The 18,143-nt window shown below is 45.3% G+C and overlaps 1 protein-coding gene and 1 long non-coding RNA gene across 9 annotated transcripts in view; both read right to left on the reverse strand.

Annotated features, from left to right (window-relative positions):
- The window catches only part of LOC127490670 (uncharacterized), a 116,400-nt gene extending 104,836 nt beyond the window's left edge, over window positions 1-11,564 (reverse strand). Inside the window, exon 1 of the long non-coding RNA XR_011389716.1 lies at window positions 22-11,564. This is a non-coding gene — a long non-coding RNA (uncharacterized lncRNA). The remainder of the gene's footprint in view (window positions 1-21) is intronic.
- A 2,411-nt stretch (window positions 11,565-13,975) lies between these two features.
- The window catches only part of P4HA2 (prolyl 4-hydroxylase subunit alpha 2), a 34,252-nt gene continuing 30,084 nt past the window's right edge, over window positions 13,976-18,143 (reverse strand). For all 8 annotated transcript variants that reach the window (XM_070076087.1, XM_017341034.3, XM_002710197.5 and 5 more), the window contains 3 exons: window positions 16,521-16,589; window positions 16,097-16,193; window positions 13,976-14,458 (listed from right to left, as the gene is read on the reverse strand). In XM_070076087.1, the coding sequence (XP_069932188.1) occupies window positions 14,388-14,458; window positions 16,097-16,193; window positions 16,521-16,589 (237 nt within the window). In that variant the 3' untranslated portion in view covers window positions 13,976-14,387. The remainder of the gene's footprint in view (window positions 14,459-16,096; window positions 16,194-16,520; window positions 16,590-18,143) is intronic.

The following is an 18,143-nucleotide window of genomic DNA, read 5'->3' on the forward strand; positions in this document are numbered from 1 at the left end:
TCCCTCAGAGCGCTTTAGTACCAGCGGATGAGACGGCTGGAGGCCGGGTGAGGAGGAAGGGCAGGAGGGGCAGTCCCTTCCCGGCCGCCATCAAAGGTGATCTTGGCTAAGTCTTGAAGGGAATGAGGGCGTAAACTCTGGCTCCCCGAAGAAAGAACATTCCAGCAAGAAGGACCAAAAGTCACACAGGCGTCCGGGAGGCAGCTGGCAAGAGGCTGGGGGGGGGGGGGGGGGCGCGGAGAACGCGCTTTCCCGTGGGCCCTTGCAGGGGTGAGGCGCGCAGTCCGCAGACCACGTGAGCCCCGTCCCCAGCGCATCTCCAGCGGCCAGAGACGAGACTCCGGGGGTGCAACAAACTGTGCGTAAGAATTGCACAGGAGGCCCAGTTAAGTGTACATTGTGGATCAACAGTAACTTTTAGTTTCACTTACGCAAAATGATTTTTGGTGTGCTGTATTTTTATTTGCTAAAGCTGAGAACTTGAATGTTCAGGTGCCATGTTATGGAACTTAGGCGCAGTGCTGTGAGAAGCCACACTGGGGCCTAAGGCAAAAGGAAGTGTGAGCCTCGTGTCCAAGTTGTTGTATATTTTTTAATGAAAGATTTTTCTCAGAAACATTAGTTGAAAATAATAAAAAATTCAAAGTTGGTATATTAAAATACAGTATTTCATATATTTTATTTATAGCAATGTCTTTAATGGAAGCAAACTCATCAATTGTAATTTTAAAAATTGTTGAACAAGTGGGGCTCCTAATTTTTAATTAACTCTAGTTTACCAGCATTTATTTTGCAGAATGCCGCTGTGACTGGTATTGTTTAAAAAAAATTATCAAGGCCACTTCCAAATTGGGTAAAACTGTACCCAGAAAAATCCACACATCAGTTTTAGAGAATCAAAACCATGCAGATTTTGTATTAGATTACTGATACTGCATGCTGCTTAGAATTACCATAGATGAAATTTCCATAGCATTTAAATTTCCATAGCTTCAGCAAATCTGAAGCTCCTTCTTGTCCATAAGATGTATTCATGGAAAATCACGTTTTTAGGGTAATAATTCAAATCCGAAGATGCTTCATTTGTTTTTCATATCTCCATTTGTAGGATGTCTATAATCTCTTTAAATTTCTTCATGTTAAACGCTTTTCCCACAGTAATTCAAAGGCATCTTCAATGATCTGTGCATTTCTTATTTCTGTTTTCAAGTATATTTAAATATCTCTTGCTAAAGTTTTACATTAATCAAACATTTTCAGAGTTACTTTCATTTGTTAAAAGCAAAGGGATAGGTCTTTATTAGTCATGCAACTTTGTATATGGTCATTTTTTAAAAGTTATATACCTTTATTAACTTTTTCTTAGTTCACAATATTACAACACAGAAGTTGCAGAGAAATTATAATCTGCACTAAGATGTTTTCTGTTTCAGGATTCTAAATTTTGTCATTTGATGTGGTTTTTTTAATATTTTACAAACATCTGCAATTTGTGTGAAGTGCCTTGTATTTGATTTCATATTGTATTAAAATGCCTTGTATTTAATTTTGTATTAAAGTGTATTGTATTTAATTTTGATGCCTCTGAGTTTTTTTTTTTTTTTTTTTTAACAGGCAGAGTGGACAGTGAGAGAGAGAGACAGAGAGAAAGGTCTTCCTTTGCCGTTGGTTCACCCTCCAATGGCCGCCGCAGCTGGCACACTGCAGCAGGCGCACCGCGCTGATCCAAAGGCAGGAGCCAGTTGCTTCTCCTGGTCTCCCATGGGGTGCAGGGCCCAAGCACTTGGGCCATCCTCCACTGCACTCCTGGGCCATAGCAGAGAGCTGGCCTGGAAGAGGAGCAACCCGGACTAGAACCCGGTGTGCCGGCACCGCTAGGCGGAGGATTAGCCTATTGAGCCATGGCGCCGGCAGGATTCGTGTATTTTAAATGTAGTTTTTAGAACAGTGTAACATTCCATCTGCTCACTGTACTCACAAAAAGGTATCTTTGTACAATACTAAAAATATTATATTTGAATTCATGGAAAAAGCATTTTTTGCATGTTAAGATTATGAACTTATTTGGCATAATCATTTTGACAAGGAAAATAACTTTTACATCCTACATCTATACCTGTATACACCTATATATATATATACACCTACTATATGTGTTTCATTATATTTATCGTCTCAAAGATATTTTATGGTAGCCAGTGTTGTAGTGTAGTGGGTAGGGTAGGGCAGCTGCCTGTGATGACAGCACCCCCTATGGGCACCAGTTTGAGTCCTGGCTGTTCCACTTCTGATCTAGCTCCCTGCTAATGCTCCTGGGAAGGCAGCAGAAGATGGTCCAAGTGCTTGGGCCCCTGCACCCACCTGGGAGGCCTGGAGAAAGCTCTGGCTCCTGACTTTAGTATGGCCCAGCCCTAGCAGTTGCAGCCAAAGTGAACCAGCAAATTGAAGATCTGTCTTCCCCTCTGTATAGCTTTGCCTTTCAAAGAAAAATAAATCTTTAAAAATGTTTTATGTCAGTATTGCCTTTTTCCAGTTATTTCAAAACATAACATCATGTCCCTTTTTTCTAATTTCATTAAAGTCAGTTTCTTTTTATGTTGATGTTATTCTTATTTAAACATACTTAATAACCTGATGTAGTTGTTCATGATGGACCATATCTGTTATACAAAGAATAAGAAAATATATCTTTCTTTTTTTCCCAAAAATTTCATTGTTTTTTGAAATGCAGAGAGAGAGAGACAGAGATCTTCCATCCACCAGTTCACTCCTTAAATGCTTACAGTGGCCAAGGCTGAGCCAGACCGAAGCACAGAGCCCAGTGCTCCCATGTGAATGGCAGGCACCCAAATACTTGAGCCATCAACTGATGCCTTCCAGAGTGTGCATCAGCAGGAAACTGGATGGGAAGGAGAGGATCAGGGACTCGAACCAGGCACTCCAATATATGATGCAGACACCTCAAGGGGAGATTTAATTGCTGTGCCAAATGCCCACCCTCCTTGTTTTTTTCTTCTTTCATTCCCAACAGTATTTCAGATCTAACACAAGTATAATGCTGTGGTCTCCCCAAAATTCATTTTTAAGTCCTAACTAAACATGTGATTGTATTTAGAAAAGGACCTTAAAGATATAAGATAAAATTGACATCACATGGTGGGGCCTTAATTCAATGTAACTGCTGTCCGCACAAGAGATTAGGACACAAAGTGGTAACAGTCTGCCAGCCAAAAAGAGAAATCTCACAAGAATCTGCTGATAACCTTGCTCTTGGACTTCCAGGCTCTGGAACTGTGAGAAAACGAATCTCTGTTGTTTAAGCCACCTGGTCTGTGGTACTTTGTATGGTAGCCTGTTTTGAATTTTATTGGACAGGGCATATGACTTTGGGTACATTTGCTTTCTCTGACCTGCAGCTTCTTGATTACCTATTCTGAAGAGTGTTTGTATGATGAAGTAACTAACTGTAACATCACTGTCACACTATCAAATGCACACTGAAATGCTCAACAGCTTTGCTGCTCATAATGAACATGTGAACGCCAAGCTAAGCAGTCCCCTGTGCCAAAGGCAGATACTATCCTGTGCTTTCCAGAATCACACAAGACAGACAGACATCAAAATGTAACAGAGTTCCTTAGTGACTGACTCCATGCTTAATGCAGGAAATCTTCAAGATCAATGTAAAACATCTTGTTATAGTAGCTAACAAAGGAAGATATTTGAGATCAGATTTTCTGTGTCTATATTTTATTCTGCATGAAGAAATTGTTTAAAAGTCAAATAGAGGCCAGTGTTGTGTAGTGGATAAAGCCATTGTATGCAATGCCAGCATCTCGTATGGATGTCTGTTTGTGTCCCAGCTGCTCCACTTTTGATCTAGTTCCTGCTAATGGCCTGGGAAAAACAGCAGAAGATGGTTCGATTGCTTGGGCCTCTTCGTCCCACATGAGAGACCTGGAGGAAGCTCCTGGCTTCTGCCTGTTTCAGCCCTGGCTGTTGCGGCCACTTGGGGAGTGAACCAGTGAACAGAAGACCTGTCTCTCTCTGTCTCTGCCTCTCTCTAACTCTGACTTTCAAATAAATAAATAAATAAAATTTTTTTAAACAAAAATGGAGAGGCTTATGGTAGACCAACTTTCGCGTCAAAAGGAAAAAAAGCCGTGAAAACTGGATAAAATCTGTTTGAAGGCATCACTGAATTGCTGAAACAGAAAGGGATTTGGCATCAAGATCCTAAGAAAAGGGGCCTACACTGTGACGTAGCAGGTAAAGCAGCCACCTGCAGTGCTGGCATCCCATATGGGCACCAGTTCAAGTCCCAGCGGCTCCACTTCCAATCCAGCTCTCTGCTGTGGCCTGGGAAAGCAGTGGAAGATGGCCCAACTCCTTGGGCCCCTACACCCACATGGCAGATCTGGAAGAAGCTCCTGGCTCCTGGCTTCAGATCGGCGTAGCTCCAGCCATTGAGGCCAACTGGGGAGGGAACCAGTAAATGGAAGACCTCTCTCTGGCTCTCTCTCCCTCTCCTTCTCAGTGTAATTCTTACTTTCAAATAAATAAATCAATCTTAAAAAAAAAAAAAAAAAAAGATCCTAAGGAAGGCTGAATCTTATGAGTATGAGCCAAGAATCTGCAGCCATTTTTATCCTTAAACCATTTACTGATTTTAGGCATGGGATAAGAATGAGGAACCAGATAAATGGCAAACTAAGTGCAGTGAAAAACAAAATTAGATTGTGGTTTTCAGAATGCTGAATAGGAGGGGTAGAGAAATGAGTCAATATACCTAGTAAGACATTTTCTGAATCCTAAAGCTGTATGGAATGGGAAACTAAGAATTTTTCTGCCTAGATTCAAAAATTCAAAATTATTGAAAAAAGGGATTTTTTTTTTAGGCAAGGTCTAGGTGCTGAGGATATAAGAATCAGAGTTGAGGAACTGCCAGTAAGAACAGATCCATGGAACACTACAGGCGCTCAATTAGAAAACTGCTGGAGGATACATCCTATATGAGGGAAAAGAATAGATGAAGGTAGAGTCTCAGAAATACTGCAGCTCAGCCTTAGAAAGTCAGCTCAGACTCTGACAACATGAAGGTGATCCATCTCCACTCTGCCTAGCAGAGGAAAGGGAAGCCCTTTTCACAGGAGGTTATCACCATCCAGAGCCTCTACAATTTGTTGTATGCAATGTTCAGCATTCAGAAAGTTAGGAAGCATACCAACAGAGTGAACTAAGTGACCAAAAAAATCAAGCGAGGAAAAGATAGAGAACCACAGGAAATCTAAATCATAGGGTCATCAGATAAGAAGTTTCAAGTAACTGAGTCATTGGTCCAAGAAAAACAGGGAGAAAACAAAAGATAAATTCCCCCAATGAATCAGAAAAATTTTTTAAAAATGAATGGGTATTTCTAAACTTGAAAAATGTATGAACTGAAATTAAGAACCCAATATATAGGTTTAGCAGAAAAGATAAATAAATTGCAAAACGTATCAGTACAAACGTAGATGGTTTGGAGCACAAAGGATAAAGGATAGAAGACACAGAGAGAGAACAGGAGATATAAGAAACACAGTAGTTCTAACACCCAGTTTATTGGAGTCTCAGAGAAGAGAGGAAGAAAATGGGACAGAAATAATACTTGAAGAAAAGATGTCTAAGAAATGTCCAAAATTAATTAAACACATCAACCTAGAAATTCAAGAAGCTCTGTAAACACCAAGCAGTAAAATAACAAAAAGAAAATCATACTATGAGCTAGGAACATCACTGTAAAACTACTGATAACCAAAATAAAGAGAAGCGGCAAGATGGCGGAATAGGAAGGGAGCACACTGATAGTCTGGGAAGAGACAGTTTAATAAAAGTAGAGATACTGCAGGTTCAAGGAAGAGTTGAGGAAGAAATAGCAGAGGAAACTCTTCCAGAACTAGTGATTCACGGTGGACCTGCATGGAGGGCATGAGAACCATGGCTCAGGACACCAGCGGCGGAATCAACGCACCAGCGCTGGAACAAGAGGTGAGCTGAACCTCAATAGCCCGAGACACCAGTGGGAAAGCAGAAGGAGGAGCCTAGAGGGAATGAGGCTTGAAGCCCCATGGGGGAAAGTTCACCAGGCTAACTAGAGGAGAGAGGGAAAAAAAAGAAAAAAAAAAAGGGACCAGTAGGGACACGAGTTTCTTTCTCTCCACTCACCTCTCAAAGGCAAGCAAGACAAAGAGCAGGCACCATTTTGGACATAAGTAAAAGCTGCGCGACCTCAGGGCTGTGCCCGCCCTCAGCCAAGCAGAAAAATCTGACTCTGGGGGGGTGAAATAACAGGAGATTAGGACCTAGTGAATGTGTGGAGCTAATGAACTGAGACTGTGAAAAAAGAGACAGTGGGTGAGAGAACTCACAGAGTTCACGTGAGTACTCTCCAGAGACACTACAATTCGGTAACCTTGACAACCCAGTGAGAGACTGCCGAAGAATTTCAGCCCACACTGAGGGCAGAACAGATTACCTGTGTGGTCCTTGGGAAAGAGCAGGCCATTGTTATACCCACAGGAGCCAGAGATCGGAAGCTGACTACCTTCAATTCCGCTCAGCTGTGCAGAACTACTTCCCTTCTGAATCAAAAAAAAAAAAAAAAAAAAAAAGGAGAGAGAGAGGAGAGATTTACCACACCTAACCTGGGAGTTTCACCTTTGGCACACCCTTAACCCTGAGGAACCAGAGCTCTCTGGCCACACCCATCTCAAGCCTCTAAGGCTCCATCAAAAGCAGACAGTCATAGTGTAACAAGAGAAAAATCTTAAAAGCAGTTGGTAGAGGGTACAGCGATGGACAGTGCTCAAGAGTTAGCTTTTTAACAGAAATGGTATAAGCCAGAATATACACACACACCTTTAAAGTCTTTATATATATATATACACCTTTTTATATATATATATATATATATATATATATATATATATATATAGTCCTTAAGGAAAAAGTCCTAGATTCAAGTAGCAGAACTAGTAAACCATAAAGCAGCCATAAAATTATTTGAAAATATAGGTATAAAAATATAAAGGACAGGTTAAGAGGCAAGAGACAGCATTATATGGTCTAATTTACATTTAATCAGAGTTCCACAAGGAACACAGACAATACTGAAAGAGAAAATGGTTTAACAATTTTCCAGAGGTGATTAAACACACCATCATATATATTCAAGAAGTCCAAAAATCCTGAAATAGGAATTTAAAAAAGAAAAAGAAAAAAAAAAAAAAACCACTTGTGTGCACTATTTTTCTGTTCCCAGCTGAAGCTTTTTCTATTTTCTATTCTGTTACACGTACTGGAGCCAGGACTGTAAACTGCATTTCCAATTCCAAGTGGCTTGCTTTTAGGTTCTGCTAATAGAAACCACTAGAGAGAAATTAGATATGTCTACAGATGGATAGCAGTTACCCTACAACCAACGGTTTTTTGCATGAGACACAGTATTATATATTAAGCCTATAGTTTAGGGATTACTTATTACTTACTGTAGCATAAGCCTATCTGATCTTAAAATGTGCAAAAATTTGTAAAATAGACCCTTAAAATTCGCATCATCTACAAAAATAAAAGACAAACACTGTGTAGCTTTTAGAAGAGAACACAGTAAACAACTTCATAATCTTGGAGTATAGAATTTCTTAAGTAAGGGCTGGCGCCACAGCTCAATAGGCTAATCCTCCACCTGTGGTGCCGGCACACCGGGTTCTAGTCCCGGTCAGGGCGCCGGATTCTGTCCTGGTTGCCCCTCTTCCAGGCCAGCCCTCTGCTATGGCCCAGGAGTGCAGTGGAGGATGGCCCAAATCCTTGGGCCCTGCAACTGCATGGGAGACCAGGAGAAGCACCTGGCTCCTGGCTTTGGATCAGCCCGGTGCGCCAGCCGCAGTGCGCCAGCCACGGTGGCCATTGGAGGGTGAACCAACGGCAAAGGAAGACCTTTCTCTCTGTCTCTCTCTCTCTCTCACTGTCCACTCTGTCTGTCAAAAAAAAAAAAAAAAAAAAAAGCATATGTTATAGGGCCGGCGGTACAGCTCACTAGGCTAATCCTCCGCCTTGCGGCACTGGCACACTGGGTTCTAGTCCCAGTCGGGGCGCCAGATTCTGTCCCGGTTGCTCCTCTTCCAGGCCAGCTTTCTGCTGTGGCCAGGGAGTGCAGTGGAGGATGGCCCAAGTGCTTGGGCCCTGCACCCCATGGGAGACCAGGAGAAGCACCTGGCTCGTGCCATCGGATCAGTGCGGTGCGCCGGCCGTGGCGGCCATTGGAGGGTGAACCAATGGCAAAGGAAGACCTTTCTCTCTCTCACTGTCTACTCTGCCTGTCAAAAAAAAAAAAAAAAAAAAAAAAAAAAAAAAAAAAAAAGCATATGTTATAAAGGAAAAAAAGTTTGGTAAATTTGACAAAGAAAGAACTTGAGTTTATCAAGACAGAAGTAGGGGCAAACACTGTGGTGTAGCAGGTTAAGCTACCAATTGTGATGCCAGCAAACCCATATGGGAGCTCTGGTTCCAGTCTCAGATCTTCCCTTCTGATACAGCTTCCTGCTAATGAGCCAGGAAAGCAGCATTAAGATGGCCCAAGTACTTGGGACTCTTCCACCCATCTTGGAGTCCAGGATAGAATTCCTGGCTCCTGGCTTTGGTCTGGCCCAACCTTGGCTATTGCGGCCATTTGGGGAGTGGTCCAGAAGATCGAAGGTCTTTCTCTCTGTAGCTCTTCCTTTCAAATAGATGAACCTTCAAGGCAGAAACAAAGGACAGAACTAAAAAGGTGAAAATATAAGCAAAAAGAATTATATGTATTTGCAAAACTTAACCATCAAATAGCTTGTGGCCACAACATATTAAAAATTATGGAATGCACATTGGTGCTACTGATTAAGATGCCAACATCCCATATCAGACAGCCTGGGTTGGATTCACAGTTCCACTCCTAATTCTGGCTTCATGCTAATGCACATGCTAGAAGGTAGCAGGTGATAGCTAACATAGTTGGGTCCCTACCACCCATGTGGGAAAAATGGATTGAGTTAATGGCTCCTGGCTTCAGCCTAGCCCAGTCCAGGCCACTGCAACCATTTTGGAAATGAACCAGCACATAGGATCTCTTTCTGATTGTCTCTCAAATAAATATATTTTTAAAAGACTATTACAAAGGGGATAGCATTGTGACTTAGTAGGTTAAGCCTCCACCTGTGACTCTAGGATCCCATATAGGTGCCTGTTTGAAACTCAGCTATTCTACATCTGATCCAGCTCCTTGCTAATGTGTCTAGGAAAGCAGCAGAAGATAGCCCAAATTTTGGGCCCCTGCACCCACCCAAGAGACCTGGAAGAAGTACCAGGCTCCTGGTTTCAGCCCCGCCCAACCTGAGCCATTGTGGCTATTTGGGGAGTGAACCAACAAATGCAAGATTCTCTAACTCTGCCATTAAAACAATATTTTTTTTAAAATTCCTGGGGGCCAGCGCTGTGGCACAGCAGATTAATGCCCTGGCCTGAAGTGCCAGCATCCCATATGGGCACCGGTTCAAGACCCGGCTGCTCCACTTCCAATCCAGCTCTGCTGTGGCCTGGGAAAGAAAATGGCCCAAGTCCTTGGGCCCCTGCACCCATGTGGGAGACCTGGAAGACGCTCCTGGCTCCTGACTCCGGATCAGCGCAGCTCTGGCCATTGCAGTCAACTGGGGAGTAAACCATCAGATAGATGACCTCTCTCTCTCTCTCTCTCTCTCTATCTCTTGCAAATAAATAAATAAATCTTAAAAAAAAATTCATGTGAATCAGTTTTTTAAAAGACTATTTTAGGCCGGCGCCGCAGCTCACTGGCTCACTAGGCTAATCCTCTGCCTTGCGGCGCCGGCACACCGGGTTCTAGTCCCGGTCGGGGCACCGGATTCTGTCCTGGTTGCCCCTCTTCCAGGCCTGCTCCCTGCTGTGGCCAGGGAGTGCAGTGGAGGATGGCCCAAATGCTTGGGCCCTGCACCCCATGGGAGACCAGGAGAAGCACCTGGCTCCTGGCTTCAGATCAGCGCGATGTGCCGGCCGCAGCGCGCTGGCCATGGCGGCCATTGGAGGGTGAACCAATGGCAAAGGAAGACCTTTCTCTCTCTCACTGTCGACTCTGCCTGTCAAAAAAAAAAAAAAAAAAAAAAGACTATTTTAAAAAAATTTATTTATTTATTTGAAAGTCAGAGTCAGAGAGAGAGAGAGAGAGAGACAGAGAGATCTTCCATCCACTGGTTCACTCCCTAGAAAAATGTAAAGGACAGGGCTGGATCAGGCCAAATCCAAGAGCCAGAATCATCTGGGTCTCCCATGTGGGTGGCAGAGGCCCAAACACTTAGGCCATCTTCTGCTGCTTACCAGGCCATTAGCCAGGAGCTGGATCAGAAGTGGGGCAGCCAAGACATTAACCACTGCCAAGGTGGGATGCCGGAGTTGCACATGGCAGGTTTACCTGCTATGCCACAACACCAGTCCCCAAAAAAAGAATTGAAAAAGAAATCTAATGACCAACAAACATGTAAAGTTGTTCAAAATCAATAAACATGTTGAAACAGCTAGCATTATACATGTACTGTGTTAGTCAAGGTAGGGCTGCGATAAACAGTGTACTTACTTCAGTTTGGAATGGTGGAAAGTAGAAGATCAGGTGCTAGCAGTTTAATGCCTGGTGGTGGCCCACTTCCTGGTTCACAGCTACCTTCCTAATGTATCATCATAGAGCAGAAAGAAGGCTAGAGAGTTCTATGAAGTCTTTCGTAACAGTACTATCCCATTCGTGAGAAGTATTTCTGCTCCTTAATATAGGTCCCAAGAAAACTATGTTTTGGGGCTGGCACTGTGGCATAGCAGGTAAAGGTGCCACCTGCAGTGTTGGCATCCCATGTGGGCGCCAGTTTGAGACCCAGCTGCTCCAATTTTCATCCAGATCTCTGCCATGGCCTGGGAAAGCAGTAGAAGATGGCCCAAGTCCCTGGGCCCTGCACCTGCCTAAGACTCAGAGGGAACTCCTGGCTTAGGACTGGCTCAGCTCCAGCCTTTGCAGCCAACTGGGGAGTGAACCAGCAGATGGAAGACCTCTCTTGGTCTCTGCCTTTCCTTCTCTCTCTGTGTAACTCTTTCAAATAAATAATAAATCTTTTTTTTTTTTCAAAAAAAAAAAAAGAAATGTATGTTTATGTGCATGAGTAGTCATCCATTAAAAATGCTTATCACAGGAGCTGGCACTGTGGCACAGTGGGTAAAAGCCGCCACCTGTAGTGTTGGCATCCCACAGGGCACCGGTTCAAGTCCCAGCTGCTCCACTTCCAATCCAGCTCTCTGCTATGGCCTGGGAAAGCAGTGGAAGATGGCCCAAGTCCTTGGGCCCCTGCACCCATGTAGGAGACCCGGAGGAGGCTCCTGGCTCCTGGCTTTGGATTGGTGCAGCTCCAGCCTTGCAGCCATCTGGGGAGTGAAGCAGCAGATGGAAAATCTCTCTCTGTGTGTAACTCTTTCAAATAAATAAATAAATCTTTTTTTTTTTTTTTTTTTTTTTTTTTTTTTTTTTTTTTTGACAGGCAGAGTGGACAGTGAGAGAGAGAGACAGAGAGAAAGGTCTTCCTTCGCCGTTGGTTCACCCTCCAATGGCCGCCGTGGCCAGCGCGCTGCGGCCGGCGCACCGCGCTGATCCGATGGCAGGAGCCAGGAGCCAGGTGCTTTTCCTGGTCTCCCATGGGGTGCAGGGCCCAAGCACTTGGGCCATCCTCCACTGCACTCCCGGGCCACAGCAGAGGGCTGGCCTGGAAGAGGGGCAACCGGGACAGAATCCGGCGCCCCAACCGGGACTAGAACCCGATGTGCCGGCGCCACTAGATGGAGGATTAGCCTAGTGAGCCGCGGTGCTGGCTAAATAAATAAATCTTTAAAAAAATAAATAAAATAAAATAAATGTTTTCTTCTCCAACCCAGGCAGTGGTAACACAGGTGATTCTACTCCTCTTGTTTTTTTTATTTTATTTAATTTATTTATTTGAGAGGTAGAGTTACAGACAGTGAGAGGGAGAGACAGAGAGAAAGATCTTTCTTCCGTTGGTTCACTCCCCAAATGGCCACAATGGCTGGAACTGCGCCGATCCAAAGCCAGGAGCCAGGAGTTTCTTCCTGGTCTCCCATGCAGGTGCAGGGGCCCAAGGATTTGGGCCACCTTCCACTGCTTTCCCAGGCCACAGCAGAGAGCTGGATCAGAAGAGGAACAGCCAGGACTAGAACTGGCACCCATATGGGATGCTGGCGCCACAGGCAGAAGATTAACCTACTGAGCCATAGGGCTGGCCCCCTCTACTCCTCTTCCTTTTCTTTAACAGAGTATCTCAAAAAGTTTGTGGAAACTGAAATGTAAAGCTTATTTTGGTACAAGACTTTTTTTAAAAAAAGATCTGGTAATTTGAAAAGCAGACTGGGGCAGGGAGTCTCCCATCCACTGACTCCCCAAATGGTCACAACAAGGCCAGGCGGGGCCAGGCCAAAGCCAGGAGCCCAGAATTCCATCCAGGTCTTCCACATGGGTGGCAGGGGCCCAAACACTTGGACTACATTCTGCTGTTTTCCCAGGCACATTAAAAGGGAGCTGGATCAGAGGTGGAGCAGCCATGACTGAAACCAGCACTCATACGAAATGCTGGCTTTGCAGGTGGTGACTTCACCCATTATGCTACAACACTGCCCTAATGCAAGAAATTTTGAAATCTATGCATAATTTTATCAGAAAATACATTTCCTTGAAATTTTTGAAGACTCCTCATATGCACAGATTTTAAAATTTTTTGCACTAAAATAAACATCTTTCATTTAAAACTTTTTTGTCTATTTTATTTATTTGAAGGGCAGACAGACTGACAGACCAAGAACTCCCATTTGCTGGTTCACTCCCAAATGCCTACAATATCCTGGGCTGGGCCAGCCTGAAGGCAGGAGTCAGGAATTCAATCCAGGTCTCCTATATAGGTGGCAGGGACCCCAGTACTTCATATATGCCCTAAAGAAATGTTTATCTGCACCAAGAACCATGGGTGGCAGAGATCTAACTACCTGAGCCATCAAATGTTACCTCACAGGGTGCACATTTGCAGGAAGCTGGAATCACAAGCAGAGCTAAGACTTTAACCCAGACACTCTGATAAGGGATGTGAGTATCCCAAGTAGCATCTTTAAAAATATATATATTTATTTTACTTGAAAGTTAGAGTCACACAGAGAGAGGAAAGGCAGAGAGGGAGCAAGAGAGGTCTTCCATCCGATGGTTCACTCCCCAACTGGCCACAACAGCCAAACTGTGCCAATCCGAAGCCAGGAGCTTCTTCCGGGCCTCCCACGCAGGTGCAAGAGCCCAAGGACCTGGGCCATTTTCTACTGCTATCCCAGGCCATAGTAGAGAGCTGGATGGGAAGTGAAGCAGCTGGGACTCAAACTGACGCCCAAATGGAATGCCAGCGCTTCAGGCCAGGGTGTTAACCCGCTGCACCACAGTGCCGGCCCCCAAGTAGCATCTTCACCGTTATACCAAATGCCCACCCTAAGCTTATCTTTAAATTCCATTTTCCACTAACTTTTTGAAGTATTCCCATACATTTCATATATTTTAAAATGCTAAAATAAGAAATTTCAGGCTATAACAGCATCACAATTGTGATCATACATGTTCTTTACGTTCTCTAGGAGACAAGGAGAGACTGTATATTCCAACTTACTTTCTAGAAAAGGACAACGAAGCTTAGAGAGGACACAAGTACTGAAACCACATCTAGACCCCAAGGCCAGGCTTCTGCCACTAAAGCCTTCGTTATCTAGATTCTGCCTCCAGATAGCTAACACACGCAAAACGGTCAACTTGGGAAAAGCTTCCCATATTCAAAAAACAAAAAAACAACAACAAAAAACACTCCAAATACAGCTCTTTAAGGCTTCTGGCAGGGACAATTTATTTATTATTATTTTTTTTTTGTTAAAGCCACAACTGATAGAAATGCCATAACAAACATGTAAACAAGGCATCAGAACTTTGGTTCACTGAAACATCTTACACCTAAAACATCTGAGGTACAAAGGCACCTTGCTTGGCGCTAGACAGTGACTCTGCTGCAGCCGCTCTGACCCTACACTTGAGGCTAGAGATAGCACAGGCTGACCACAGAGGCTGGGGACCAGGGCACCAGGACCCATCCCACTATACCCCACCACTCCAGACAAACGTTCATTCCTCCAAAGACCCACTTGATAGGATCTGGAACACATGAAGGTGTCTGTCACACTGAACTTGGAGTTGACATGGGCTGCGGGGCCAGGAAAGGGAAGGGCAGAAAAGGACATCAGTCAACTTCTGTTGATCCACAAGGTCTCAGGAACTCCTGTCCTCGTTCATGAAACCACTTGTTGGAAACTGTGAACAGAAACCAAGTATATTACCATCCTACTGGTCAGTTCAGCAACCAAAACTAACGATTCATTCATGATAACCCCTGCAATGTGTTCTGGACTCAGACTCCATTACGACATGGTCTCAGGCCTCAAGTGGCTCATGCACTGTTGAGGAAGACACATGCCAGTGACACAAGATGTGTGCACGCAGGTTGCCCTGAGAACAGAGTCAAAGGAACATCAAACCATGTCAGGGAACTAGAGACCCCAGGGCTGGAGAAGAAAGCTGAACAGAAGTTATGGGGAAGAAGATGGACATACCAAGATAACTCCCACACCAACGGGGGTCCCATGAAGTGGGAGAAGGATAAGAAATTCAGCAGGCAGGAACTGCCCTGGCGTGTGTCAAGGACCTCAACAAACCTGCTACTGGGAGGTGGTGGGGGAAACTGAGAGGCAGGGGGTGAGGAAGCCCGTGAGCACTGAGGAGGGCTCGGCTATCACCTCAGGCACGGTGGGCCGGCAGACCCAACCTGTGCGCTGTGTGCCCCAGAGCAGAAGAGCTGGTGCCATCACTGTCATCTAAGCCGTGTCTCAGTCAGGGATCATGATTCTGTGCCTCCAACGCAGACTCTCTCATGAGTAAAATTGTTTTACTGTACTACTGAAGTCATACAACTTTTTACATATAATTTAAAGTAATACTTGTACTTCATGGAACCACTCAAATTATCTAAAATTTTGTGATAAACAGCAATCTCCTAAAGTACTCCCTCCAAGCCCCAAGCCCTACTCAGAAGACTTCAGCTGTTTCTTCTAATATTTAACCAAATTTTTCTGAATAGCATATTTATAATGCTATTTCTTGATATTAAATTTTGAACTTATTTTCTTCTAACCCTAAACACATACTTGTCCCCATCTATCTTCCCAATATCATTAAACCACAAGCTTTAAAACTAAGATTTCGTGTGACGTTGTTTTGAGCCATGCAGTAGATTATGCTTACATTTCATTTCCTGGTTTTCCCCCTGAAATCAGTGACTACCTCCTTTTCTTTTTCACTGCTCAATGTTCCATAAACCTATCCGCCAAACTCTTGTAAGAGGGCTACAAACTCATCTCAGGCCTCTCAGTGGCTCACCACCACTGCTCCCAGGATGAGGCTCCAGCTTTGGTCTCTGTGGTTTGGTCCCAGCCCCACCTCTTGGCTCCGTGCACCAAGCCCTCCCCCTTCTTCATGTGACAACGACAGCAGCCCACAGGCCCCTGATGCTACTCTGAGCCTGTCCCTTATTCCAGTGGGCCTTGCCCTACTGACTCTTCCTATTCCTGCTTCCAGCTCCTGTCTGCTCCCACAGAGCCCATACCAGAGCCTGCTCTCCTGGAGAGCCATCCTGGACCAACAATAGGTGGCTGGCTGTGGGTGGCCAGCTGTTCTTCCTTGGGGCCTCCCTCCCTCTCTGGGCATCTCTCAAGGGTATTCCCAACTAGATCTCCTGGCACATGACCAGCTGAGTAGTCAGTAACATGGCTGGATGGTGCTGCCACCTAACAGATAAAAACCTTTTGTACAAATGTGGCGGTTGCTGTCTCCTGGCACAGAGTCTAAGGCAGGCCATCAAAGCCCACAAGGAGCCCACCAAAGTCAAGAACTCACCCCACTTGCAACCCACAAGCACAGGGCAGGCGGCGTGTCTTGTTCGGTAGTCACCTTCCCCACTCCGCAGAAGGTTGTACCAGAATACAGCTGTGCCCTGCGAAACAGAAAGCCTGTCAGAAAAAAATCCTTTGAGACTGGGCTCTACGACCTGAGCCCAAGCAGAACCATCACTTTCCTACATACTGGGGGACTCAGGGCTCTGGGACTCCAGCAAGAGGGGAGTTTCCCAAGAGCACTCACCTGCTCCGGAAGGGACTTTCCTCCACCACCCCACCACCCCATCCCCAGGTGGAAGCTTAGGCCAAAGAGAGCACAGGTGGAAAGGAGCCAAGGCGTATCACAGGTGACAGTCAAGCTGGCCAAGGAATGGGGCTGGGGGACAACATCTGAGCCTGGCTTCAACCTCTAACCCAGAACTTACCTTTTTAGGCCAAATCGCAGCCCCCAGATCAGGGAAGACAGTGGCACCACCAGCTTCTACATCACTCATCTGGGAATACAAGGCAGAGAGCTTGGCCCCTCTATCCAGGTCTCTCAGAGCAACTCAATCACAAAGGATGTGGCGAGGTGTGTATATCCCCCTCCTCTGAGCATGAGCGGATCTGCTCCATGGCCAGCCCTACCTAACCTGTGTGGTTCATCAGGACAGTCTCCGCCAAGGACTCGAGAGCAGCGACCCACACCTGAGCTGTCCTCCATGGGAGCAATCTGAGTCCACACTCAGAAAAGAACTGTCGTCCACTCCCTCAAGCCCCCACACAGCTTGGGTTATGTCTAAGTCACTGTGCCCAGCAAACAGCCCTGAGCAGGAGCTCCCAGCTGCTTTCAGCACCAGGCATAGCCGTGCAAGGTGTTTCTGTGGCTCCTGCAGTCTGCTCATCTGGTCACTGTTCCGGAACAGTCACCCTCCTTAGAACAATTTGAATGGGCAGGTAGAATGCTGTGTCTCCAGGGAGAGGCCTCCAGCTAAACCAGACCCAAGTTACAGAGCAGCGAGGCTGCGCTCCTGCCCACAGCACAAGTCTCAGTGCATGTGCAAAGCACTGCTTCCTGCTCATCCAGCTCACTTCAAGTTTCTGCCCATAGTATACTAAAAACTAGAACTCAAAAATATGTCCATGGGATACACCCCAGACTGACTGAAGAACTCTCTATACACACATAGCAAATGAATAGGATGAGGATCCCTGCTGCCTTCCTACTGCCCTGGGAATCAACCCCAGACCCTTCGAGAACCTAGGCCCTGTCAGTCTCATTTGGCTGTCGTTCCAGACACACTCCCCTGTTTCTATTTTCCCAACATCCCAAGCTCCTTTTCTCTTCCAAGCCTACACATTCTCTCCTCTGCCAGAAACCACGTTACACCAGCTAATCTCCACTCTACCTTCAAGTCTCACCCGGCATGTTACTTCCCAAGGGAGGCCTTTGCTGAAGCCCAGCCTGGGCTACTTCTCAACAGCGCCTGTCTCCATGGAAACTAAACAACGGTCTCTCCTGTGCTTACAGTAAGTCCCCATATTAGACCTCAAGTGCCACGAGAGAAACCACAGATGTCCTGCTCACCAGCATGACCACAGCACATCACCCACACACAATAAAAACGTAAAAGGAAAGAATGAATATGAGCTTCAGCCTTTAAGTTATTTTCCAGCCTCTGTAACTCTTTAGAGCTAAGTAGAGAGGAGAAGAAACTGTTTCTCACTAATGGAGTGGCAGCAGCAGGTGAGAATCAGGCCACCAACCCTCTGGAGAAACAAAGGCAGCTCCTAGCTAAGAGCACCTCATGGCTCCTTGCTCCCTCTGCTCTGAAGAAGGGAATCTTGCAGAGCAGCCATCCCAAAAGTCTAGACCAGCGCTAGGCTTACCACAAAGGAGCCAGAATACAACACAACCTGGATGAACCTAAAAGACATGTTAAGTGAAACAAACCAGCCACAAAGAGACACATATTCCTATATAAGGTTACATTACATGAGTAGGCAAAATCATAAGAGACAGAAAACAGAATGGTGGTTTCCAAGGACTTGGGAGGCAATAAGGAATT

Source organism: Oryctolagus cuniculus, chromosome 6, assembly GCF_964237555.1.
Source record: "Oryctolagus cuniculus chromosome 6, mOryCun1.1, whole genome shotgun sequence".
In the NCBI taxonomy this organism is placed as follows: Eukaryota; Metazoa; Chordata; class Mammalia; order Lagomorpha; family Leporidae; genus Oryctolagus; species Oryctolagus cuniculus.